The 27780-nt window shown below is 41.2% G+C and overlaps 2 protein-coding genes across 7 annotated transcripts in view; one reads left to right on the forward strand and one right to left on the reverse strand.

The window, feature by feature from the left end:
- The window catches only part of LOC119730168 (EF-hand calcium-binding domain-containing protein 5-like), a 48174-nt gene that overhangs the window by 2145 nt on the left and 18249 nt on the right, over positions 1 to 27780 (reverse strand). For 3 of the 6 annotated variants that reach the window (XM_038202951.1, XM_038202952.1, XM_038202950.1), the window contains exons 9-22: positions 23098 to 23324; positions 21409 to 21565; positions 20025 to 20170; positions 18877 to 19005; positions 17891 to 18063; positions 16506 to 16599; positions 15782 to 15823; positions 13159 to 13293; positions 12532 to 12681; positions 9874 to 9960; positions 8609 to 8712; positions 4209 to 4459; positions 2819 to 3048; positions 581 to 677 (exon numbers count right to left, since the gene is read on the reverse strand). In XM_038202951.1, coding sequence (XP_038058879.1) covers positions 581 to 677; positions 2819 to 3048; positions 4209 to 4459; positions 8609 to 8712; positions 9874 to 9960; positions 12532 to 12681; positions 13159 to 13293; positions 15782 to 15823; positions 16506 to 16599; positions 17891 to 18063; positions 18877 to 19005; positions 20025 to 20170; positions 21409 to 21565; positions 23098 to 23324 — 2022 coding nt within the window. The remainder of the gene's footprint in view (positions 1 to 580; positions 678 to 2818; positions 3049 to 4208; positions 4460 to 8608; positions 8713 to 9873; positions 9961 to 12531; positions 12682 to 13158; positions 13294 to 15781; positions 15824 to 16505; positions 16600 to 17890; positions 18064 to 18876; positions 19006 to 20024; positions 20171 to 21408; positions 21566 to 23097; positions 23325 to 27780) is intronic. The other 3 variants (XM_038202953.1, XM_038202954.1, XM_038202955.1) reach the window with 3 other exon arrangements.
- On the forward strand, positions 26311 to 27457 carry LOC119730171 (ficolin-2-like). The gene has a single exon (XM_038202956.1). It carries the CDS (start codon positions 26338 to 26340, stop codon positions 27358 to 27360), a length of 1023 nt encoding a protein of 340 aa, XP_038058884.1. The 5' UTR covers positions 26311 to 26337; the 3' UTR covers positions 27361 to 27457.

Genomic DNA, 27780 nt, shown 5'->3' on the forward strand with positions numbered 1-27780 from the left:
GCAGGGGTGTGTAATATTTCAGTGTATGGGTCTTGTAATAGGGTGATCGGCACATCCCGATCACAATTTTGAAATTCCATATTGGCTTTTGCCCTTCAACGACGTATTTTATAAACACTGCACCGAGTGATGGTGAGAAAAACCACTCTGGTGGGACTGGAACCCATGACCTGCTTACTAGTGCAGATGTCTCATACCACTCGACCACCGAGCTTGCCGGGGTCGGCTGGCTGGTTCGAGTCTGATATAGCACCAGGTACTGCAACCAAACTATTCATAAGATGGAATTGCATCACCCCAATGCAATTCCATCTTATGAAAATTGTGACATTGCAAAGATTAATATTTTTTTCCTGGCCAAACATTCTCCACAACTTTTCTACTTAACAGTTAATGTTTAAACTTCAAACTTTGAACATATATCAACCCTGATCCCGAGATGTGCATAATGCTCTGACATCATCAGGTATCAAATTACAAGCAATTTTAGTTTTAAGAAGGACCATCTTCATTCATGTATAACTAACGAACGAAATGAACGATCAAGTTCAAACTTTGTGAATGGTTAGATGAAATGTACCTTTAAGTCTGGATGAGATCTTGCTGACGGCAGTGATGGTATCCGATGCTGTAGGGTCAAACTCCTCAATCTTCCTGATCAGTTCCTGGTTGACGAACTGCAGATTGCAAAAGGAAGAGGGAAAAAAAGGAATTGAAAACCACTCCTGGATTTACAACTGAGATAGTACTACTCTAAAAGAGTATTATAAAATAGCTGTTAATGGTTTCAGGTATTTGTATGTTGTTGAGAGTTGGAGATGTGTTGTTGCATAGTATGGAACTACCGTAATTTTCGGAATATAAGCCGCGGCTTATACGTTGAATTTGTCCATGAAAATGTTTACTGCGGCTTATACACAGGGCGGCTTATACGCCGAGACTTGAAGAATAAAAATGACATTTACATGTGTATTTATTGTACTGGTACAAAAAGAGATGTGTTGTTGAAATAATTATCAATTAAGAAAGTCATTAACAAACCGAAAGCACGTCCCACAAAAAGATACCGAGCGGTAAAAAGTACGGCTAGTGAAAGCTGTCCCTTGGACATCGACAACCGGCCGTACGTGATGCTGCCTATGCTGCATGCATGCTGCATGGATTCTCCATGGACCACACCATTTGTGGTAATAAACGGGTGCACTTTCTTGGGAACAATAATTACCGATATTTCCCCAGTTTAAAAAAAAGAAAAAGACAACTAATACTTTTTATGGAGTTTGAAACATATCTTTATTTGATAATCAGTTGTTCAACGTCACAATATATTTTTTTTTCTTGAAATGTATTCAAGAAACGATGTAAAACTCAAAACAGGGGTGAAACCACCCCTACGAAATTAATGGATTCGTCCATAAAAATCTCGGCATCGTGTTGACTGTTTTCGAAGAAAGTTACGATCCAAACTTGAAGTTTTGACATTACTACTTATTAGTAATCACAACAATTTGATAAGTTTTGCTGTAAAAACGGACTTGTTTATCCTTTAGGACAAAACAACTCAGTGTCTGTTGCCACAAAGCAGGATTTGTAGCGCTCCAGTCAGACAACACATGGTGGGTTGCATACTCTCTCAAGTGCTGGGGGAAAATAATGTCATTCGCCAGCACAGGCTCACTGACGAGCCAGCCGGCAGCAATTCCCGTTTTTTATTTCTCATCATCAATTTCCATATTTGTTTGTAAGAGTAATTGACTGTAAATGATTTGACATAACATTTGTGGCCCTTTTATAGCTTTCGTAGTGCAAATGGAACTGGTTCAGAGCATTTTGACTAGAATTTGGAGGCCTTACAAAATTGAACAGCTGCGGTTGGTGCGGCTTATACGCCGATGCGGCTTATACGCCGACCTAAAATCTTAATTTGCAGATTTTTGCATGCTGCGGCTTATACGCCGCGCGGCTTATATTCCGAAAATTACGGTATGTATTTTATGAACATTTCTGGTTGAATCAAGGCATCAATTTCTGTGAGTTTTATTTGGCGCATGGGAGGGGGAGGCTAGAACTATTTGTGGGATGACCAAATTTCTGGAGTGCAATTTGGATGTTTGGGTTATAGTCGTAGATAAAGAGGAAGCTGTGATATAAAAAAAACAAGTCAACAGAGTTGTAAGCATGTCCATCACAAGTCATTCTGTCTCAAGTCGAGTCACAAAGCTATTCAAATGAACTGTGACAGGCATTCCTTTGTCATTGTTCATCCCCTGTTGCTTGTGACTGACTTGAGATTTAACTGTAAACTGACTTATGATGGACCTGTGATTGATTTGTGAGGGTCTTGTGATTTGACTGTGAACTGACTTGTGATTGACTTATGAACTGATCTGTGACCGACTTGTGATTGACTAGTGACTGACTTATGACTAACTTGTGATTGACTCGTGAAACGATCTGTGATCGACTGGTGATTGACTAGTGACTGACTTGTGACTGACTTGTGATTGACTTGTGACAGCCTTGTGATTGACTTGTGAATTGATTTGTGATTGACTTGTGATTGATTTGTGATTGACTTGTATTTGACTTGTGATTGACTTGTGAATTGATTTGTGATTGACTTGTGAATTGATTTGTGATTGACTTGTATTTGACTTGTGACTGACTTGTGACTAACTTGTGATTGACTTGTGAATTGACTTGTGACTGACTTGTGACTGACTTGTGATTGACTTGTGATTGACTTGTGATCTGATTTGTGATTGACCTGTGATTGGCTCGGTTTCTCTGACTCTTGAGACATCCAAATCACGCCTACCTGTTTGCATGTATTCCATGACTCCAGCTCCCCTTCCTCAGACTTGTCCTGATAGAACAGCGTCAGCACAGACACCAGGATATCATGGATGACCTTGGGTGGGTCCTTGTAGCTCTTGAGCTCAGCGAAGGCCCGCGAGTTGAGCTTGCCTACGGTCTCTCGCAGGTCCGTCAGCATGATGCGATCGAACATGATGTCAATGCGCGACTCCTCGCTACCCTTCTCCGCCTCTGTGGTGGTACACAAATGAGAACAAATATTCAGGGCCTCATATCACGTCTCTATTAAGTGCAAAACTCTGTGCTTATAATAGATTTTCCGTGTGTATATAATTTGCACTAATCCAGTAAATTAAAAAATCTAAGTTAAGGCCAAAAAAAAAAATATTCGGTCTCTGGTCAGACCAAAGTTCCGGAATCGACGCGGCCATGCGGCTTTTTTTTTTTTTTTTGGCTTTTTTTTTTTTTCTTCTTCAAGCTTGGATTGTACATACAAGGTAGGTACTATTTTGCTTTTTTGGTGTCCTCATGTACATTGGTGTCCTCCATACTTTGCCTTGGTGCTTTCGATCATTTGCCTTGGTGCAATTTCCCATTCCTTGGTGCTCTTTGGTAAAAAAAATTGAGGAGGTGCGGAAATAGAGGGCGCTGTTGGAGCTACTGCGGAACATTTTGGAAAAAAAAAAGATCGAAGCGCATGATTAAAATCGACGCGCGCGCTGACCAGAGACCGACTTATTTTTTTTTTTGGCCTAATGGATACTAATTTTTTACGCAAATCAAAATTTCTTGTTAACCTGTGAAATGCACAAAGCATAAGCTCAGAAGTTTGATTATGAAGCCATACAATTGGGTTCAGATTAATATGCAGGACTCAAAAAATGTTGTGTTTATAGAGCACTTTAAGTGACTCTTTAGGTGTTTTTAATATGGACTGTCATTCATGTATCAATATCTGCATCTGCATCAATACAAAAGGGGAGGCATCACCTTAACTAGTTTTGTATCTCGTGTGGGACTATGTCAATTTGAAACAACCAAATGCAAATGCTACATTGAATTTTTGATATGCTTAAAATTGCTTATCTAATGTTAAAAAAGGTTAAATCACTGAAAATATGTCTTTAAGGTTGCCACATCCAAAATGCACAGACATAAAGTGTTGAAGTCAAGTCCTTTACAAGATCTATGTAAGTTCTCGAAAGTCCATCACAAGTCACAAGCTATTCCAATGAACTGTGAAAAGGCATCCCTTTGTTATATTTCCTCCCCTGTTACTCCTGACCATTGACACGTGCATTGACTAGTGATTTACAAGTGATCATACATGTGGTGGATTTATGATAGACTCGACTACAACACTTCACACCAACTGATAGACTTCTCCTTACCCAGTACGATGGTCCTATCCCCACCCTCAGACTCCATGGACACCTCCTTGTGTGCAGACTGTAGCAGCTTCAGCATCCTCTGCACCTCCTTGTTCTCGTGGCCAGGTAGCTGCTTGAGCTCCCCGATGCTCAGGTCAATCAGGGCCACGGCACGGCCGTCTGGATCCCTCAAGGGGAAGGCCGTGTGGCGCTGGCCGTAGGCATCGGCGGAAACGGTGTCGGAGTTGTCCACACACTTGAACAGGTAGTCCCTTTAGTAACAACAGACAGGATATGAAAAAAATTTCAAACTTGACTTGACTCAAAAGAGGCCTCGGTGCTCCCCTTTTAAGAGAGGACCAAAAGACCTGCAATAAACATGTCTGTAATGTTGGTGTTTTACATTATTATCAAAGTTATGTTAAGTCACACTATAGCTACCCCGGTAGTTGATAGTGTAAGCCGAAATTTAGACTGACCCTGAGCACACATCCCTGATACCACTCTCACAACAGGTGTTCCACATTACACCCAAGGTCTTCACGTCACTATTTTCCAAGCAATACACCCACAGCATACCAAGACTGTGATTTAACCCTTGTACAGGGGAAAGTGACCTCATAAGGGTACTCCCCCAGACTGACCATTACGTCAGTCTATGGTCAGTCTACCTTTACTCAGAAATGATGTCATATAAGTTATGTTTTCCTTATATGACATCATCTCCTATTTTCACTCCAAGTGGTCCCTCTGAAACTGTATAAAATGTCCCCATTTTCCCACTTTCATTGAGTTCTTCTTCTTCTCCCTGGGAAACCAGAGGCATAGCCATAAGCTGATTCAGCCCTATGCTCTGGCCAGTCTTCATCTACAAAACTCTTCAGAACCTCTGTCTTCTGTCTCCAACTTCCGTATTCTAGTACCCAGCCATACCCATAAGCTGATGCAGCCGTATGGTCTGAGGTTATAGTTCTGTACATACACAATACCGGTAGAATATTGAGTTCTTGAAAATAAACCTGTTTTCCATATAGCCGAGCTCCTAGTCATTACCAGTGTGTCTTTGTATAGTCTTCGTAGTCATCTGTTCATCCTGCTCTTAGCCACAGCTACCCTATCTTAACATATAGTATAGTCAAACCAACCAAAGACTATAGCCAAATCGATATGTTACACTGGTGGCAGCGAGTGTTTACCCGCACAAGCCTATGAAGTGGCATCTCATCTGTAACTAACTTTGTCGCCTGTTCCTGCTGTTCCTGCTGTTCCTGCTGTTCCTGCTGTTCCTGCTGTTCCTGCTTCTATTTCTACCTGTTCCTGCTTCCAGTTTCTGCGTGTTCCAGTTGTCCTGCCTGTTCCAGTTTCCAGTCGTCCTGTTTGTTCCCGATTTTACGGCTCGCCAAAGTCCCCCTTTCCACTTCCTGAGCCGTCTCCCTGTGGCTGATTTGACCTGTTCCAGCCTTTCTGCCCCTGTTCCTGTTGCCACTACTGCCGTTCCTGTTGTCTGCACGCCATCTCTCCGTGTCTCGTCCTCCTGTGTCTTCTCTTCCGAACTGTTCCTGTCTTCGAACTGTTCCTGTTTCTCACCTGTGTTCCTGTTCCTGTTCCTGTCATCCCCGTCCTCCGTTCTTCTCATCGTCTTCTCAGCTGTGTCCACTCCAGCCAGTTCATCCAGTCCTGTATGCCAATCATCCCTGTGGAGTGCATCACCGACTGACCAACGCTGACAGTGCCCAGCTGCAGACTTAATTCTTGCAAGTTCTTTTGTTTTTGCATATTTTTGTACCATTTTCCTTGTTTTATATACCATTTCAGTTTTCTGTGTTGATTTCATCATAGTTTGTGCACATTGCTTATGTTAGCCAAATCTCTTTGCCATAGTTTATTATTGTAGCCTTATAGTTCTTTTAGGTTCATTAGTTTTATGTTTGCACTGGATTTTTATTGCCCTAGCCATGTCTCCCCCTCCCACAAGTACCGGTAGTAGCTCCACCTCCCGCTTCCATTCCCATCACTATCCATGTTTCCTCCACCGCCACCCCCTAAACCTCCAGATCCGCCACAATTTCCTGCGTCCTCTCCCACACGATCAACTTCACCTCTACTTTCGACTGAGCCAATTCATTTACGACCAACTCCAGCGTACAATCTCCAACAATCCCCATCACACTCTCCCGCTGTTCAGCGTACTCGCAGTGGTCGAGTTGTAACTCGCCCTATTCGACTTGGGTTCCCCTCCAGTTCATATTATTACTTTTCCGTAGAATTCGTTTATTTGATTAAGTTGTGTAACTACATCCACGGCAATGTGTGTACATTTTCACAATATTCGTTGATTCAATTCATTACCCATTTATTTGATTTATAAGAAGTGCATTGTTCACTCCAATATATTAATGTCAATTTCACCAGATTATCCACTTATACCTAATATCCATCTATATTACTGATGTTTTGTCTTGTTTAACAACTTGTACTTCCTTGAATATTCTGTATATTTTTTTTCGTTCATTGTTTTGAATAGTGTAACGACAATTCTGTGTATTCATAAGTTTAATATTCTTGCACACGCATTGAAAATAAGCAATATTAATTTGTTTTTGTTTAACTCAATGCTTTATTTTATGTAACAGTAATTCATTCATTTTTATACTTTGAAAATGAGGACATTTTCTTCCCCAAGAGGAAAGTAAATGTAAGACCGAAATTTAGACTGACCCTGAGCACACATCCCTGATACCACTCTCACAACAGGTGTTCCACATTACACCCAAGGTCTTCACGTCACTATTTTCCAAGCAATACACCCACAGCATACCAAGACTGTGATTTAACCCTTGTACAGGGGAAAGTGACCTCATAAGGGTACTCCCCCAGACTGACCATTACGTCAGTCTATGGTCAGTCTACCTTTACTCAGAAATGATGTCATATAAGTTATGTTTTCCTTATATGACATCATCTCCTATTTTCACTCCAAGTGGTCCCTCTGAAACTGTATAAAATGTCCCCATTTTCCCACTTTCATTGAGTTCTTCTTCTTCTCCCTGGGAAACCAGAGGCATAGCCATAAGCTGATTCAGCCCTATGCTCTGGCCAGTCTTCATCTACAAAACTCTTCAGAACCTCTGTCTTCTGTCTCCAACTTCCGTATTCTAGTACCCAGCCATACCCATAAGCTGATGCAGCCGTATGGTCTGAGGTTATAGTTCTGTACATACACAATACCGGTAGAATATTGAGTTCTTGAAAATAAACCTGTTTTCCATATAGCCGAGCTCATAGTCATTACCAGTGTGTCTTTGTATAGTCTTCGTAGTCATCTGTTCATCCTGCTCTTAGCCACAGCTACCCTATCTTAACATATAGTATAGTCAAACCAACCAAAGACTATAGCCAAATCTATATGTTACAATAGTAAAGCAGTTTACATTTTAGCAATCCTGCAGGGGTGTGCAATATTTCAGTGTATGGATCTCGTTCTTTTTTATTTTTAGAACCATATATGTGACCTGTTCTGTCAAAAGCAGACGCTTCTGGGCAGAGGTTGAAATTGAGATAAGGCCAAAAAACGCTGTGGGGGTGATTTTTTTCCATTTTCTAATTTTTGCATATTTGTAATCCTGAGCATGTCTAAAATATACTATAAACGTTTGAAACCCTAATTTGATCTCTAATTATAGTATTTTTGATGATTTGGTAAGGTATATCAGTTAAAGAAATGTCTGTTTTGTGACGTTCGTGTCCATTTTCTCTGTTTTCTACTTTTCGACCCAATGAACTTCAAAATAGCATAACTTTGCGCAGGAATGACCGGTTTCAAAAATTAAACCACCTATTAAAAGGAAACAAAACATATTTTAACAATATGCAAAAATCTCATTTTTGACCTGTTGACCTGATGCCCAGAAAAGTCTGATTTCGACAGAACAGGTCACATATATGCTCTCTCTACTCTGAGCAGAATCTCTGGATTTTCCATATCCACACATGATCATTCCGAATCCATTTGAAATAAGCCCACTAGGAGCAATTTACCTTTATGCAAACATAACAAAGGATTCACTTCCACCAATCCACCAAAAAATTGACAAATCCAACCACTAGGATTCCACCAAGAGCTACTCCACTTACCACCCACAAGAAGACCGCAAGTGACTTGCTATTACAAGAACTCTACTAAAATTTCACCTCTAAAACATATCAACAAAACTTCTACTTCCACTAGAATGCAAGAACAATCCAATACCCATAAAGAATTTCTTGAAAATGAGACCCTTCTAATTTCTTTTAGACATGGCCACACAAGCTCGAAGGCAGCGCCATTTAAAAACAAAAATCTGAAGAAAAAAAGAAAGAATTCAGAACCCCCCCCCCCAAAAAAATAAATTTCAAAGATTTATGCAGAGTTGAGACAATACCTGAATAAGTTTTCTTTCCGTTCCAGCTTGCTAGGGTTCTCATGGGTGGTGATGTTGCCATGACGATCTGTGGTCATCATTCGACGCAAAACGATATCCTCAATCTAAAGTATCAAGTAAGTGATCATATGGTATTAAAAAAGAAAATGCCAGAAGCACAGTTCATGCAGATATGCTTTAAAATGGTGACTGTAAATTAAATATGGTGAATTAGTAAAAACAGGAAAAGACTGCTAGTATACAAATATTGAATGCATCGAGTGGTGTAGTAAAACTAGCCTCCCGAGGTGATCCATGGACCATTCTATTTTCCCAAGGCGAAGCCGAGGGAAAATAGAATGGTCCATGGATCACCTCGGGAGGCTAGTTTTACTTCACCATGAGATAAAGCATTCAATATTTGTTTTATAACACTTCACCCACAGATTCTGCTTGATTTTAATATTTTACATTATTTAAATCTGAACACAGTTGAAATAAACTTCAATTTCAATACAAAATTGGTGGAAAATGTATTTCTCTCTTAAAAACTAACCCTTCACGAAATGTTTGAACCCAAGTCTGCGGCGCGCTCTCTTTGGAATAATACACACAAATACCGCGCTGTGAAAATAGTACTTTGGTTGCTAATGGTATAGTACTTTGGTTGCTATGCGCATAGTACTTTTGGCCGTGCACAGAAAGATAGCAAAATTAGAAAGTAACATGTGACTCGCTCTCGGCCACTCAAGACACAGAATCTGTGGGTGAGGTGTTATAATATGAAATAATTAAAGGTGTCGGATTAAAAGGGTTGTTAATTGTAGGAGTGCGGATGTTAATGTGCAGTATAAAACAAATTTTCTAAAAATGGAGGAAGTAATTTCTGACAATGGGTTTCCAAGAGAAATCTCAGAATGTGAGCAGCCTAAAACTGAAAAGGCGTGCATGAATTTCAGCTCTTATCTACGCTCCACAAACACTTTTAGAAAGTGATACAAAATGGTTTGTTATACCTTCTTTATTTAATAATGTTTAACTATTCAGTTATTAAAAAAAAAAACTTTTAATTCTGAAATCCAGAATTAATGACCTACACTCAATCAGTGTAATGCGTCCCTTAGGTTTTTTTTTTTTTGGCAATTACCAAAATACTGACAAACTTCAGTAATATCATGGATTCATGATGCCAAGTTGACAAATGCATAATAAATAAATACCACAAGCCAGCCTGCTTCCCAAATAATGTAAAATGATTTTTGACATTTTTCAGCAAAACAGCTAACCTGTTTGGCAGCCTCTTCGTTAAGATACCCCTGAATTTTTTTGCTTTTGCCGGAGATTCTCCTGCGGCGGATAGCAGCGTTAACCTCCTGCCAAACGGTACGGTACCCCCGCCACACACACATGCAACACAGCACACAGGGAGGGCAGAAACCACACCCGCAAAAAAGAGGTGGCGTAGGAAGGGTTCAGCATGGGTTAGAAACACACAGTGCACAAAAAAGGGGAGAAGAAAACAATGCAAAAAAAGAAGAACAGCAATAAGTAAAGAAACAAACGAACCAAAAGACAGGGTAACATTTTCTAACTGAGCACAGACATGTTGAATTTAAAAAAAGGTTACTTGAATTTCTTTCCTAAAACGATTGTAAAAACAGCTTTTTCCCTTTTCTTGGCTCAATGTACAAACTGGCCCTGCATTAAGGTCAGTCATGAATTCCTTTCAGGCAAACATTAGCCAATAGCACACAATGTGCGCAAAGATGTTTACATTCGATTCACAAACTGGTTTGTAACTGTAGGGTTGGATACCACTTTTCAAATAATCAAAGTGCCCCCACTTAGGGGCTGCTTTCACGCAACGCTAAGAAGCGCCTTAACTCGTCTTATCTTGCGACTTGTCCAAGGATCGATTTCAGTAAACGTAAGACATGTTGAACGCGTCCTAACTTCCTTAGCAACACGGCTGAACTTGTCTTAACTTAAGATCGGTCTGAGGGTCGTCTTATCTCATGAATAGTGTGTTAATTTGTATATCGTCTTGACATCATTGCAATGTATTCTCGTTTAAGACGAGTTTCGGCCTAGAGCCATAGTTTCGGGGAAAGAAAACCGCTGTAGAGAACAGATTTGAAAAGATTTCTGATACGCGGGTCGTTTTAATAAAAATAAGTTATTTACAAAATTTAATTATATGCCAACGCCTAGTTGACTTTTTAAAAATAAAATACTTTCGAGTTCTCGAAATAGAGTGATGAACCGCGGAGCAAGACATTTAATCATAAGGGTAATAATGACTCTATGGTATCATGTGTAGACCTACTTTGCGCGTGAAATTTAATGAGCTGAGAAGTTTTTTTAGGGCAAAAGTTTGTGTTCTATGCACACGCTTGGGAAATTGGTTTTGCACATTTCTTTCAACAACTGTTTCAACAAGCGGTAAAAACAAACTAAAACAGCCATTAAATTAGTTATTTTGATGCATCTTGCTTCAGATGCATTAAGTGCAATCAGTCTTAGCTAAGATCGATCTTAGAGTGGGAAATGTCTTAAGTCCTAAGATGTGTCTTAAAATAAGACGAGTTACATGAAATCGGCCCCAGGACTTGTTAGCACAAAGTTTCTTGTTCTTCTATGCCTCGCAGAAATAATGGCTGAAATGGATAATCAAATAATATTTGAATTGGATCATTGCAATTGCAATGGTCTATATCACTCTGTGATCAGTCAGAAAATGTTGATAAGTGAGTTAGTAAAATCAGTGCATGCCAATGAGAGTTATATACTACCACCACAAAAGAGAAAACTATCTTCCTACATGATTATACACAGTAACAATTAGATTGATCTTTAAAAACATACAACATAACAAGATGAAAGATTAACAAAGATTTGCCTGTTAATTTCAAAGCATCTGGCCCTCTGTGGAAGGGTAGATACGGTTAATTTTTCTCTCAAAACTGTCATGACATCAGTGAAGTGCAGTCCTTTTCTGATTTGTTTCATAAGCACTGCTTCAGGACTTGTGGTGTGTTTTGTTGAAAATTTGATATAAAAAAACACTTGAAATTTTGAGGATCATCCCTCTGAAATGAACTTAGTGTGAGTTTTGTGCAAAAGGAAAGTACACATTACATCAGTGAAGTGCAGTAGTTTGTTACATAAGCACTAGCTAAGGACTTGGGGCGTGTTTTCGGTGAGAATTTAATTTAAAGAACACTTGGGATTTTGAGGATCATCCCTCTGAAATGAACTTAGTGTGAGTTTTGTGCAAAAGAAAAGTACACATAGACAAAAAATATTTTTAAGTTTCATTGTCAGGTCACACCTTATTGTACAGTGGAACGCCGCTATACCGAACAACGCTTAACCGAACATTCAGCTATACTGAGCATCATCCCCGGCTCCCATGTAAAAAATGTTCCGAAATTTGTTGGAAAACATCAACTGATTAACAAAAACCTACTGGTAATATTAAACGCCATGTGGACCATTTTTAATTCCATTATTTCCCTAAGGAATAGAAGGGAAAAGCCACCCATTGCTGAAGTTTCGTGACAACTCCGCATGCGGCCGCGGGATGTGAGAAATGCCAGTTCACTATTCATCAAAAGAAAGCGCCGTTGATTTGTGAAAACCTGTGGTGAAAACCGGCAGCTCAAAATCGCTATACCGAACGATCGTTATTCATTTCTGTGGATCCCACAATGTTTGTTATACCATCGTTCCGTTGTACTTTCACAATTAATCCACACAGCGAAAAAAGAAAACGGCATCTTTGCACTGCTCATAAAGCAACTTTCAAACTTTTCTCAGCAAACACATGAAACACAAACACAATTCAAGTACATTTATTTTGCAACACGGCACTCTGCTGGCTTCTTGAAAGCTCATAAAGGCAAAACAAAAGACCACTGGTTAAAAGGTGATGGCTACAGTACCTTCTCATCCGGCTCAACAATGTAGACGTTGATCTCCAGCACGTGCGGACTCCGTCGGTGAATCCAGGCGAGGGCGCTCTCCGTGATGCGCAGCGTCTTCTTCCGGATGTCCACGTACTGGTGGGCGGAGCTGAAGGCTTTGGCCACTCCCTTCACAACGTCATCACAATGAAAAAAAAAATGCAAATATTGGTGACCTTCCTTGAAAAAAAAAGTTGTGTCTGCTGTACCTACATGTATGAGTCTATTTCTTAACATGTTCACGTCGGATGACGTGTATACACGCAAAGGTTTTGCGGTATTCAGAACGGATGACGGATAAACACACAAGGTGCGAGGCTGGAAATATCTGTCAGCCACCCGCTCCCAGCAAGCGAGGCCAAAAATATCAGGGTGTGCTACCCGCAAATGATGGCCTGAACCCGTCTGGCATCGAGGTTCGTGAAAAACAATCCTGCGCCTGGGTCCAGTCAATGTCAAAATAATCCCGGCGCGAACTGCTTAAGGTTAAAATACCAATATTTATCTCAATGAATTTGCAGATCATTAACAAAGAGGTTTAGCAACACTGTCTGAAGAAAGTTGGGGGAAATGCTGAAAACATTCAGATTTTTTGTTCTCATTTACCTGGAAGAAACTGATTTCATGGGTGATGAAGATGCTCTTCTCCTGAGGGTCGTTGAGTGTGTCTACGCCCAGGACACCAAAGACTCGCTTGCGATGGTCCTTCAGGGGGATCACGATGAAAGAGCCTTGACGATCCTGAAAGTTAAAAACGGGTCAAATTTGTTTAAATGTTGGTGTATAAACCGTATCAATTCTCTTTCAGAGAATAAATATTTTAAAGGGGCACAAGGTCCTGAAATCCTCGAAAATGTCATGTTTTGGATTGTTTACTGAGCCTATTTCAAACATCTGGTTGAAAGGAAACCAACCTAATGTCTTACCGTTCCTGAGAAAAGACGAAAAAAAACCCCTCTTGTTTACATCGGACACGACGGAGCACGAATACGTTTTTCGTGTCGTTCTCAGTGTACGATATACACGTCGTGTGTCTCGGGAACAACGGTGACTAATCACCAATGCAAAAATAGTGGTTTCTTCAACGTCCGCAAAAGACGAACACTTCAAGAATGAAATCACAACTAGCATCCAAACAGCTCGAATTTATGGGGTCGCAAAAGTGGACCCCGAAATTTGTTCTCGCACGCATAATACAGGAATTACACAAAAACGCCCAGTTTTGAAAGGATACTTGTGTGGATGTTTATATCCTACTTTTAAATGTTATTTCCGATTAATATCATTTCATTCAAAGCGCATTTTGTAGCCCAATTTGGCTGTTCCAGGACCTAGTGTCACTTTAACCAAGTGTGGTATATTCTCCAGTTTTGGAAAATCCTGCAGTTGGTTGGGCCTCTTATCGAGATAGTATCCTAAACGGGATATTCCCTTCACTGCTGCATTCCCAAGTTGGAATACAGCCCCGATAAGGGTAGTTGCAATATTGGAACAATCTAGGCGTGGGCCCAATCGAGGTATTAGTAGAAACTAGTAGATTTTCATGCAAATGTGATTTTCTTTAAATTTTTGCGTGAGGATAAATATTTCTCGTGTAGCTTGCACATTCTATCATTTTTTTTTTAATGTAGCAGTGGTTGTGTGTGGCTCATGGTTGTTAATGAATGCAAGTACAGATGCAATTATTCACATGGAAAAAATGAAGCAATTAAAAAAGAAGAAGAAACAAGCAGCATAAAACTCAAAATCTCAGCCTTGTGAATCAATAAGGGATGGTGCAATACTAGATGAAAAAAAAAAAACCTTTAGGTACTTTCAGCACACATTTTTTGTGTTTTGGAATCACATGCAAGAAAGGTGGGTAATGTGGTGATGTTGCTTAAAAGTTTCGTAAAAGACCCTAAGCTTGCTCAAAAAAATCCTTAAATTTTCTTTTCGTTTGGCTAAAAAATGGACGTGGTTTTTCTACAAAATCCACATGCCCCTCCCTTCATGAAAACAGTGTCGTTATGAAGCCCGGTTCATACTCGGCGCGAATGCGAATGCGAAGCGAATTTGACGTCAAGAAACGTTCGCTGCGAAATTCGCCCGAGTTGAAATGTGTTCAACTTTTACGAATTCGCAGTGCGAATACTTGCCATGACGTCACAAATTCGCGTTCGCTTTCGCTTTCGCGCCGAGTATGAACTGGGCTTGAGGTTGGTTGCATCATACCAATATGCCCAATTGCCCATCACAGTTCACAGCAAGAGTCAGAACGCAAGAGGTTTCGTGCTGACATTTTGAACATCGTTTGACTACATACCGTCGGTTGCACCAAGAACCGACCTATTGCATTTTTTTGTGTTTTGAAAAAAAAAAAACGATTTAAAATTGGTCATTCATTTGTAGGCTCATTCCATATACTCCCTGTGTAAGAATTCAAGCTGTTTCGTTTTTGCTAGTAAATTATAGATTGAACTTTATTGTATGCAATCCGTGTGAATCTGAGTTGCTTAGTTTTTGAGAATTCAGTTCCCAAGATACATGTCACTTCGTGAATTAGATTTTTATCATGTTTATCGTATTTCATACAACGCACGTAATAGTGGCCGTGTGCCAGATACGGAGATACGTCGGTTCGTGAAACGCTAAATGCACACTTTTCATGATCGACGCTTGTTGGTGACGTCATAGCATTATGGGAATTAGCATGTAAAGCGGCGCATCAGGATACCCCACTTCGTGGTGCAACATTTTTTAGTTTTATAGAAATACGCCGCACAGTCTAATGAGCGTTCTTAATTAGTTAATTAGAACTCGGATCGGAATAAAACTTTCTGAGAATGAGCACTTCGATGAAATAATAACGTTGATGACAAAAACTCAATTTGGTAAAAAATTGAGATATGCTGGTTCAGTCGTGGTGCGACCGATGATACATTCGTAAACGTATATTAGTGCGCAGGCCTAAGTTACATTACAACTCGACCACTAGTCTGCCAATGGTCTCTAATCTAACTTGCTCCTTGATGAACCTGGCAACATGCTGTGTAAAATGAATTGTGCTTTGATGAAAAATGTCTGTAAGCACTGCAGTGTGTAAAATGAATTAATTTTGAAACCTGGCTATTTGCAATCGGCCACTTCAATCCACTCAGCAGCAAAGTGCGTTTATTTTGTGATATATCACTCCAGCCAAACCGTGCGCATTCCATGGCTCAAAACTGCGTCACACTTTTGTACTTACTCTCGTCGGATCGTACTCATCAATGGACAGCTTTTTGTATTTCTGATGGCCCAGACATGCAATGTGGCACACAACAGAATTATACACAATCAGCAATGTTGGGAAACAAAAGTCAACCAAATTGTGTCTACCAAACAAAACCAAGCCGCAAGAAATCCACACGAATGGATCAACTCAGAACAAACAAAGATTTTAGACAAATGGTAAAGACAGCAACTTACCATCCTGAAGAAATAACAAATAATCCACGTTTTGTTTGTTTTGATGCATTCAAACTTGTAAACACACGCATTGTACATGATACAAGATTTAACGAAAAACTTTTCTTGCAAACTCAACACATGTCATTAATTTCACACAATGGCTGAAAATCAACTTAAAAAATTGCTTGATTTGCAGATTTGTACACGCTACTGTGGAGTTTTCGATTGGTTCCCGGGTTTTTTTTTACGGTACACTTTAATAATAGGATATGCAAAATGCAATTTTTATATCATCATAATTATCTTTGGTTTCTCTTCAACAGTCCTGTTTCTCAAAATCTGACCATCCGTCCAAATTAATTTCATTAATGCCCAAGTTTCCCAAAGAACAAATTTTCCACTAGAATCAGAGACCAGTAAAATTAAAGTTGAGAGAAATAAATTGAGCGTTGTTTATGGACACAGGCAAATTTCCCATAACATTGAGCGGCAAAGCCAGAGGGGCCAAGGATTGAACCTACCTCTTCTGATCGGTCAGGATTCCAGAACATGATGTTTCCATGATTCTGCACTCTAGGTACGTGGATGGGTTTCCCAGTGTCAACAGAGGTGAAGCTGCACAAACAGAAATAAGAAACTCGTGTTGATCAAGCAAAGGACTCATGAAAGTTCCAGCAGGAGAGATGGGGAACGTGTGTCCGTCCGTTCTTAATCGGAACCACTTAGGAGGTACCTGTGCATAGTCCATCACAATCTGGTTTCATTTTCAGGACATGGGAGTGATTACTTTTATCGTTTCGGTTCACGGTAACACCATGTGGTAATAACTACTGTCGCTCAGTAGATATTTAGTTCTGATAAGAACTTGTCCTGCTTATTATCAACTTTCGCTAAGTACTTTTAGTTCTGATGAGAACAGTCCTGCCTTATGTTCTAAAAGAAGTTGTCTTTGGTCTCAACGTTTCGACTAGCCTGTTCTAGTCATTGTCAGGAGACTAAGGAGATGGTGCTGCTTAAGTAGGCTGTGTCAGGATTGGGAATGCATGTGTTGGTAGATTCTGATCGTTTGTCTGTTGGGCATTGTTTTGGAGTGGGATGCCCGTAGTGCTCGCTCAGGTGTGTCAGTTGGCTGTGAGGGAGTGGGAGTGATTAATTGCACTGAATTAGTAAAAATGCTGGTTTTTTTGTTAATTCAAAATTCTTGAATTGTTGGAACTTTACATTTTCGGGCCACTAACACAGAGGCGCTCAGCACAGGAATCGCTAAGCACTGAATTATAATTGTTAGTAGTATCTACTTTTTTGCTAGGATTAATTGATAAGAGCCAGCTTGGCTAAGAAAGGGGCGGAGCTGACTCTTGAAAGGGGGGCGGGGAGAGCCAAGCAAGGGCGGATCCAGAACATAATTTTGGGGGGGGCCAAAAATTTTTTGGGTTCCCCCCAAAAAGTGGGTCAAAAAAATTACAGCGTGGGGTTCGGGGCCCGCTTAAGGGCCCCGAAAAAATTTTGGATTCTAGATGCTCTGTGGAGTGATCTGAGGCGATTTCTGACCACTTTAACCAATGTTTTTTTTGAGGAAAAGATGGTGGTGTACTCATTGCCTGCCTTTATTGCGATGTCAAAAAGTGGGTCAAAAAATTTACGGCGTGGGGTTCGGGGCCCGCTTAAGGGCCCCGAAATTTTTTTTGGATTCTAGATGCTCTGTGGTGCGATCTGAGGCAATTTCTGACCACTTTAACCAATGTTTTTTTTTAGGAAAAGATGGTGGTGTACTCATTGCCTGCCGTTATTGCGATGTCACATAAAAAATAAAAAATTGATTTCGTTTTGGGGGGGGCCATGGCCCCCTTTGGCCCCCCCCCCTGGATCCGCCCTTGGAGCCAATCCCTTCTCTTTATTCACTAACCTGATGCCTTTCATGTCCCTGAACAGGATCTTATTCAGCATGAAGTGTGCGTCGTCTGGTGTGGAGGCTACGTAACGCAGGCACGTTGGGCCACGCGCTGGGGAGGAATCGTTGTGTTCCAGCATGCCAATGTTGGCACTGATGCGCTTGCCTCGCCCATGCTGCTCGGCATCCTGTTCAAAATTAAACGAAAGAAGTATTTCTAAAACTGTTTACATCCAAATCTTTTGTCACATTTTTAAATGAATGACACCTCTGGCAAGGCTTGACTCAACTCAGGGTTAGAGCCTGAATTAAAATGGAGAACAGGGGTAAACACAGACAATGAAGACAAAGCTCTCATCACGGTAAGCAAATACATTATTTGTTATTTCTGTCAAACTTTCATTCAATTTGAATCAATTGCTTACAACAGAAAACAGCATCAGAATCTGAACTAGTTTTTTTCAGGTTTATAGTAGTGTGACACTACCAACGGGAAAGTGATCCCTCTAAAAGTTTGTCTATTCTACAACTTGTGTCACTATACTTTTTATTTCTTTCTTTTCTTGTTTTTATCCTTTTTCCCCAGATGTTTCCCCAATCATCATCGTCGGTTTTAAGGCCGTTGTCCAGTCTGTTCTGGGTTGGCCTGCTTTCTCCCTATGGCTCCTCTCCACTTGGCCCTGTCCGTTGCGTCCCTCGCATTGACTCCAAGCAGACGCATGTCATCTGACACGGAGCTCTGCCACGTCTTGTGCAGTCCGCCAACAATTTAGCAGAAAAGTTTAATAACTGTCCTTCTGTTCACATTTCCCCTAAATATGGAAAAGTTTGGTCCTTGAAGATCGGCAGAAAAATTATCTGAAAAATCTTAAAGACCAAACCTATTTCAGTCCAACCCTCCCCCCCCAAAAAAAAAAGTTCCATTGGAACCATGCCTGGATATGGGCTTTACCTGGGTCCATATACTCTGACCTGCTTACAAGTCTCATCTTGTGTTTTACCTTGAAGAGGGAATTGAAGACACATTTATAGACAGGTTGCAAGCTAGCACCGCTGGTTTCTGCCGATGATATGATCATGTTCAACCACTTCTTACGGGCCTGGCCCCGGATCCGCTCTTCATAGGATCTCTGATAATATAACAACATCAGAATTTCAAAGTGAGTTTTGGAGCTAGAATGACATCATTGGTTGACTTGTTGGGATTTTGTTCTCTTCTATGAAGGAGATTTGGTTTATTGAGAGGACTAAATGTGAGATGTTTTTCTCCCAATTTTTGTACATGTAAAATTACACACTATGTTATACAAATAAAACATGGTTTGAGGTTTGATAGTCAATATTAGCTCCCCTAGGTATTCTGTCAACTTCCAATACCGAGGGGAGGTAATATCGACTATCCACCCGAACTAAACCATGTTGGATTTGTTTAACTAAACCTCGTACATATATCCACACAAATTTCATGAAGTAACGCATAAGTTTTCTCAGCAAACTGTTGTTGTGGCCCATCTTTTCATGTAACTGCTGCATGCTGCTAGCTAGGGCGATGTTCGTGCGTGCGCACTACCCGCGTGGGCATTACCCCAGTGTGCTAGTTCCACGATTGCTTCGTAAAGCGCATGCGTAGTAGACTAGCGCACTGGTAACCGTGCAGTGTGATAGTCTACTACGCATTCATATTTAACCTGTGCGTGAAACCTCACGTGCGCGCTTGGTAAACAGCAAAACTAGCGACTGACACGTGATGGTGAATGGACCAGTAAGAACTCGGCTCTCGATCATGAATATGTATGAGGTATAGTAATCTAAAATGCTCTATAACGTGCACAGCCGAATGCATTTATTCAGATTTCAGATAGTTCTCTCTGAAACAATTTGACACTTTTGATGAGTGAGTTAAAATCTACACTCACAATGTGAAAACTACGAAGATGAATAGCTTTTCACATTACTTAAGACTTGATGAATTGTAATTGTCTTGTGATTGACTTATGGTGACTTGTAAACATTTCTTTACAACTCTGCTTTTTCTCTGCCACAATTTCTTTACAGAGCAGTTTATGGCAAGTGGCATAGAAGGTAATGCTTCTGTTGGCATGAGCCAAGAACGTGAATAACATTGGATTACAGAGCCAGATTGTCGTACCTCGATGCTGGTCATAAGGAACTCAATCAAGGGATCAAAGTTGTCCTCTCCTCCGGGCAGCATGGAGCAGACTGCCTCAATGTAGGCCTTGAATTCCCGCTTGCTTAGCCGATTGTCATATTCCTCCTTCATCATGATCGTCTTGGCTAGAAAATCAAAGGTAACCGGTTAGCCATGTGAAAACTACGATCCAAATGATCAATAGCTTTTCATGTTAGCCGGCTTTTCATATTGGCTGGAAAATCAAAGGTAACAAGTTAGCCATGAGCTGTGACAGAGGGCCACATCTATGGCTTGCAATCACACACGGGCGTATGGAAGCAGCTGAATACACTTCCCACAGACATGTGGGGTATATTCAAAACCCTGTTCTCGAGTGACCCACGAACAGTGTTCTCAGGTTGCCGATTACGAACGCCCAAAGTGCTTGTGGAATGCAGCTGGGCGAAAATTCAAGATGGCAGCCACCGTATTAAAATGCCCAATGACAAGAAGGGAAACCAAATTGTTTTAAGAAAATAATTTCAATCCCAGAACAGCTATAAAAATTGGCAAAGACAAGCCCACTCTATGCTCATGTACAATTCTATGTTTAATCATTACTGCTCCTGCACTGAATGAGTGCTTTCAATTTTATGTGCAAACAAATAACGCAAGTTGCGGTCGAGGCCTAAGTCTGCCATCATTGTTCTTGATGTTCTTCATCTGTTTGCGAACACCATTCGTATTGCCTCTCGTCAATCGAAACCCGTTTTCGTGTTCGTTCAACACGAGAACGGGGTTTGGAATTTGCTCCCGGGCTTACAGCCAGGTGTAGCCAAGGAGCTTGGATGCCGTTTAACTCTCAAATTATTAAAGTCTCTAAATATTCGATATCCCAAGAGGTTTGTTTAATGGTATTACACTGCCAGATTTTCTCAGCTACCATCTCCTTAGGATCAGCATCAAGTGGTTGAGTGATAGATTTCTGGTTCCAATTTCATAGAACTGCTGGCTGGTAACAGCAAAATGAAGCTGAGAACCCTGGTCACAAGCTATTAGAAATGTTATACTTTGTATAACATTTTGACTGCTGGGCTACATTTGAGTTACAGTGGCTGTATTCGAAGGCAAGAAACTTAAAAAATCAATCTGCCTTTATTTACCTAGAAGCGAGTATCATCAGAAATCAAGTTCTTAATAACAGAATTGTCTCTTACAAGGCTACAACAGGAGAGGGAAGGGAGGGGACAATTTTCTGAAATTTCTCTTTTTTTCCCGAGGGTGGGGTTACTCAATTTAAATTTTGCAAAAAACCCAAAAATTGGGTCCTTCAAAATCGGTCACATTTATTTGAGCCCCCTTTTTTGTTTAAATAAAACCACACCCCTAAGATCCTCCTCACCTTTCTGCATGATCTTAGCCTCCATGTTCTCCTTGAATTTACTCATGACGGAGTGCAGCTCCTCAAGATCCAGATACCCTGAGCCGTCATTGTCCCACTTCTCAAAGAGCTGCTCCAACATCAGCTTGCGCTTGGCTGATTGAGCTTCACGGCGAGACTGAGAAAAATTAAAACAAAAGAATACAAATTTCATACTGATTGATCAGCGCTTAACGATACAACTCGTATTGGCTGGAATAAATACAACTTCAAGCCTGTACATCAGGGGTGGATTGCAATAACCGGTCTTAAAGCTGTCTATGCGCACGCATTAGACAGTCTAAAAGCTCTGGTTGTCAGTCAGTCTATAAGTAAGACCATTGCTATAACACAGTTTAAGCAGTAAGACAGTCTTAAAATAGTTACCCTGGGTTGGGCTGGCTTAAAACGGTCTATAGTTGGGATTTTGGGAACTCACTGGTGTGTTGAATTATTCTTTCCCAAAATATTTTTTCCCAGTTGATGAGTGTTTGATGATTAAATCTTAAAAAAGCAGAGCACTGCTTGGAGGGAAGGGATCTTCTGGAAAAATGTAATGAGACTGAGTTGTACTGCAAATACAATTTTCTCAACATAAAATTTCGGAATTGACATTTGATTTCGCATGATATGAATCACGCAAACCTAAAAAAAAAAATTGTGCAGTCTCTCCAGTATTCGCCCGTAACCATGGAATGTTTGTTTGTGAATCATTACTCTAAGCGGGCTTAGTAAAGACCAGCTTATTGCAATGGGCTAAGTTTGGTGTCTTAACGAAGACCGTCTAAGAACAATAGCCGGCTAAAATTGGACTCAGGTTTAGCCAGCCGACTAAGACCGCGTTATTGCAATCCGCCCCAGTTCTTTTTCACTTTGCAATTTTTAAATTTAGCCATACTTACAAAATTAAGATCAAACACTTGACCAAAAACAAAGTACACTAAATTGCCCACTTCTACCTAGCATGTTAAAATTTTATTTTCAAAGCTGGACATTGTCTGAAGCAATGTGAAGTAAAAAATTAGTAAAGTCCATCACGAGCCATTGTGGCCCCATCAGGCCGGCGTTTGTCTCCGGTTTCAGTAGCATGAAACAACTGGCAATATTTCTATTCCCCTGGATGGGATGCTGGTCCATCGCAGGTTACTCCCCAGCTAATGCCGGTACCCATTTATACTCCTGGGTGGACAGAGGCAAGAGGCAAGTGTAGGTGAAGAGGCTTGCCCAAGGACACAACATATGACCAGCAGCTGGATTCAAACCCCTGACCCTCTGATCATGAGTCACGAACCTTAACCACTAGGCCACACTCCCCCTCCCCAAAGAAAATAGCTCTTTAGCTTATCAGCCTGTATGCATACTACAGCACACACAATATATTACAACAGTCGTTATGCTGGTTTCCCGTAATTGCCCAAGTATTTGGCAGCTATTTCATGATCAAAAACAAAGTACACTAAATTGCCCACTTCTGCCTAGAAGGTTAGACCTTTATTCTCAGAGAAGGATATTGTCCGAAGCAATGTGAGCCATTTGAACAAAACTATGAAATTTTGTTAATAACTGGCCAATGTTTTGCTACTTTTTTTTCCGGCTCCTGGGAACTGCCACAGGCCTTTGTGTTAATTTCGAAAAAATTAAAAATTGACCCTAAACTTCATGGGTTCTAACCTTCTGCAAGCGTAGATATTTCTCCTCTTCCGTCTCGATGTATCCCTCCCCTAGGTACTTGAGCAGCTGCTGGACCACTTCCTCCGGAGGGCTCTCCCCAAGGAAGGCTTCCACAATCTGAACAAACTGAGAGCTGTTCAGGAGGTTCTCGTCGAAGATGCTGGTGGCTACTGAGCCGCAGCGGTGAGAGGTGGGGGTCTTGGTGGGCGACTTGATGGAGCTGTGGTCTGGAGTTTCACAGAGAGGAGGCAAAAATCGCAGGGGTTAAGAGTGATAGAAAGAACATCTTGTGGTGGATAGATCTTGGGATATGAAGAGAAGGGGAATCTGAAGGGTTCCTGTCACGTTTTATAGAGTACCGAAGTGTGACGTCATTTAGAACCAGAAAGTGTAGTGCAAACGAATGGAGCACGCGCGTGTTGGTTCACGGGCTGAATCAGGCGCTAATGTCTTTTGCACACATTTTGTGCGCGTGATGAATTCACTTCAATACTCTATAGACATGTTATGGACCCCCCCCCAAAATGTTTCCCAACTGTTGTTTATGCCATGGTAAACAATTAACCTATCGCGGTAGAATCGTGTCAATAGTGAAATATTGTCCAATTACATGATATACAAATGGACGTGGAACGCGCAAAATCTGAGACCAACAAAACTTAAAACAAAATTCCCATAGGGTTTTTTAGGGGGCATGGCTAACTCGCAAATGGCGATATAGGTCAATTGCCATTGTAACAACACTTTTATACCAGTTAGAATTTGAAATTGAAGACACAGTTTTGCCTTTGACTTGAAATTCTTATCATAAATACCTGTATGTCATATAAAAGAGTATTTTCGGTGTGCAATGGTCCTTCTTAATTGTGCTCTAGATTGCGATAACCTTCAATGGCAACTATAAATAAACACTGCAATTGCCAAGCACAGCCATAGCTCGTGTGCAAAAGATACAAGGGAAATTGTCTGGGAAATCTATTGTGCATGATTGAGCACTGTAATGGTGATGCCAGTCATTAAGTTCCATTGTCTTCGGCAGAGACCGGTACTGCCGATTGCCATAGCAATGGTAAAAAGGAAACAAAAGTGGGCGATCCCAAAGTTATTTGGAAAGCGTTGTTATTTTCCAGCACTTCTTTATCGAGCAGATGTACCTGGGAATGATGTTAACAGCTCAAGGGCAGGCGAAACAATCTTTTAACCAATCACAACCGTCCACATCCCACGCGTGTTTTTACTGTGAAGTCACTTTAGGCTAAATTTGAGGACAAGTTGTTAGTCATGTTTTGTCCGACGAGGCCCCCGATATTTACCAGCACGGCGCTCGCAAGTGCTATACTTGTGCATCGTGTTTACATCCGCCATCGATCTGCCATGCCTATACGACTTGACTAATATAAAATTTGGACGGTCATTCATTTATGCGCCCAGCGAAATGCAAATGCATTACGTTTCCATAGAGAGGGCCAATGATAACCTGGCTGTATCGCTGGGAAGCATCCATTATAAGAGTGGGGGTGCAGTTCGTAGCATGCTTGATCAATGCACACTTCTTATTTTTCTCTCTCTCTTTTTTCAAACGATTTTCGTTAAAATACCCGTATTACACTCAGTGGTAGAATAGAAAATATCCGCTCCGTTCACAAGTACCCCAGCTGGCGGTGACCGACAGACGCCATCTTGCCTGACGCCATCTTGCCTGACTGCAATTCATTTGCTGCAAAGCGCGGCCACTGCGTGTACATAGAACAAATCCCCTGGTGTACGTGCGTCACACACAAGGAACAGTGCGCGTCAACCAGCGAAATGTCCCGCCCATAAGACGTCGTTGCTAGATAAAAGGGCACCCTCTTTCGTCGGCGCACGGAGCCCATAATGTCCAAATCTTGTTTTTCGAATATATGAATACAATGATGCATTGATTCCAAACGACCCAGGAATGAGCTTCTGACCCCGCGAGCAATCGATTCGCTCCAGGCCGTGTTGCATTGTGAGGCATTCTCCACGCAAGTGCACGTACGTCAGTGAAATATGACTACCTTGGGAATGTCGCGCATGATCTTTTCAGCATGAAACTACGATAAACTGATTCTTAAAGCCCGGTTCATACTTCACGCGAAAGCATGTGCGAAGCGAAATTCATGTCGTCAATAATGGTGGACGCGCTTCGAATGTATTGTTTACGTCACGAATTTCGCTTCACTTTCGCTTTCGCGTGAAGTATGAACCGGGCTTGACACAGGCGGAGAAGGAAAAGATTGAATCTTTCCCATGAAAACTGGTTACATTGTGACTTGTGAGGGTGGGTTAGGAACGTCACATGCAGGTATAATTATGGTTAATGAAGCAACTCTGAAAAACAGCCGAAAAACAACACGCATTTGTTGATAGGTATAAATTTGAATACGTTTTGCCTTGGACTTCAAATTCTTCGTCATATGAACGAGTTTGATCATTTCAGGTGAAAAATGGTCTTTTGGGTTCTCATGATTGCAATAACCTGCAAGGACGACTGGATACACACTATCATTGCCAAGTACGGCAGTAGCTCCTGGGCAAAAGATACGAGGGAAATTGACTGTGAAACCTGATAATTAATGTGTGACCACTGTGAAGGTGATGCTAGTCATTATTAGTCCTTTGGTGGACAGCGGTACTGCCAGTTGCCATAGCAATGGTAAAAAGGAAACAAATAACAAGTTATGGATAAACGCTGTAATTACCAAACATGGCTATAACTCCTGTGCAAAAGATACGAGGGAAGTTGACTGTGAAACCTGATTATGCTTGACAACTGTAGTCTTGATGCTAGTCATTAAGTTCAAATGTCTTAGGTGGCGAGCGACATTGCCGATTGCCATAGCAATGGTAAAAAGGAAACAAATGGGCCATTAAAAAGTAACTTATGTTGCAGCAAATCGTTATCATACAGGTGCACCTTGGGAAAATGTCTCAAGGGCAGGCAATAATTATGTTTTAACCAATCACAAACGTCCACATCCCGTGTGTACTAGATGGGGAGCCAATCACATCTCAACATTCCATCACACCAAATGCTGGTGATGTTAGCTCCCCAAGCAACTGAGCAGTGCCTGTCGTAATTTCAACAAAGCAGCAGCTTTGCATCAAAGTTTGCTTTTTCCCGTCAATACCTTACGCACAGTTCCTTTCTTTGTCAAATCAACTACTGCTCTTGAAATCATTAACAGTGTTGACTCTAAATCACAGAAATCATTTGACATGGCAAAAATAGTCAGTGTTTTCAAGGCTACTCTCTTAATTTTCACTTTATTTGGCAGAACTTTCAAAGCTGTCGTTGGTTTTGAAAATAAGTGCGATTCTGGGCATCAATTGATCTTATATGCTGCAGAAAATCGAGCCCTGAGGCAGTTTGCATACGTGACAAAAACAACACGCTCACGTGTCACCTGTGGGAGAGAATGCAGCATGGATAAATATTGCAAGTCTATCAACTTCTATGGGAAGAGTGGTCTGTGTGAACTGAACAATGCAACAAGACAAGACCATGCAGAAGACTTCTTGGCAGAGCAAGGGAGCGTTTACTTTGATGCTGCTAAGAACACAACCATCTTCTCCCTTGTTGACACCCCCTTGGCCCATGCTAAAAGTTGCAAGAAGCTGTTGGAGGCAGGTTACAACACGAGCGGCGTCTACACAATCTACCCCGAAGGTTACACCAACGGCCTGCAGGTCTACTGTGACATGGAAACTGATGGCGGGGGATGGATCGTGTTTCAGAGACGAGAAGATGGCAGTGTGGACTTCTACCGAAGCTGGGCCGAGTACCAGTTTGGCTTTGGTAATCTATCCGGTGAGTTCTGGCTTGGTAATGACAATCTGATGAGTCTGACCTCTCAAGGACTACAGGAGCTAAGGGTAGATCTGGAGGACTGGGAAAACAACACAGCTTGGGCCAAGTACGGACAGTTTAAACTTTATAGGGAAACATACCATCTAGTGGTAGAACAGTATAATTCAAGCAGCACTGCTCCTGAGTATCTTAGCTATGGTCATGGATGGGAATTCACGACAAAGGACAGAGACAATGACTTTGACGATGGTGTGAATTGTGCAGATTACCACGAAGGAGCATGGTGGTTCGATGATTGTAGACAAATAGAAAGCTGCCACTTGAATGGCAAATATTACCACGTGCAGCCTGGTGTTCAGCACAAGGGCATTCGATGGATCAACTGGCATTACGACGTTTCTCTCAAGAGTTGCAGCATGAAACTACGATAAACTGACTTGTGACACGGGCGGAGACGGGAAAGATGAATCTTCCCAATGAAAACTGGTGAAGGGACTGCTTGGAAAAAGTGAGTAAAGCAATTGTGAGGGTGGGGTAAAATCGTTACACGTAGGTATAATAATCTTACGAAACCACGTTAATGAAGCAACTCTGAAAAGCAGTGGAGAGACAACATGGATTTGTCGATAGGTATCTAAAAAACAGGCGTGCCATTCTCCATATAAGGAGATTTTTTAGTACTACTCTCGCGAGGCAACAAAATGACATTGTTGAACAAAATCTTCATCAATTTATAAGTTTTTACTCTTTTTGACTTTATAACCCAAAGGTATATGAATGGGAATAAATGTGCTTGGCTGGTATTAAACAAGTACGTTTAAAACCGGCTTGGGGCCTGGTCGCCGATGCCC

The sequence above is a fragment of the Patiria miniata genome, unplaced genomic scaffold (assembly GCF_015706575.1).
Source record: "Patiria miniata isolate m_02_andy unplaced genomic scaffold, ASM1570657v1 HiC_scaffold_22, whole genome shotgun sequence".
Lineage (NCBI taxonomy): Eukaryota > Metazoa > Echinodermata > Asteroidea > Valvatida > Asterinidae > Patiria > Patiria miniata.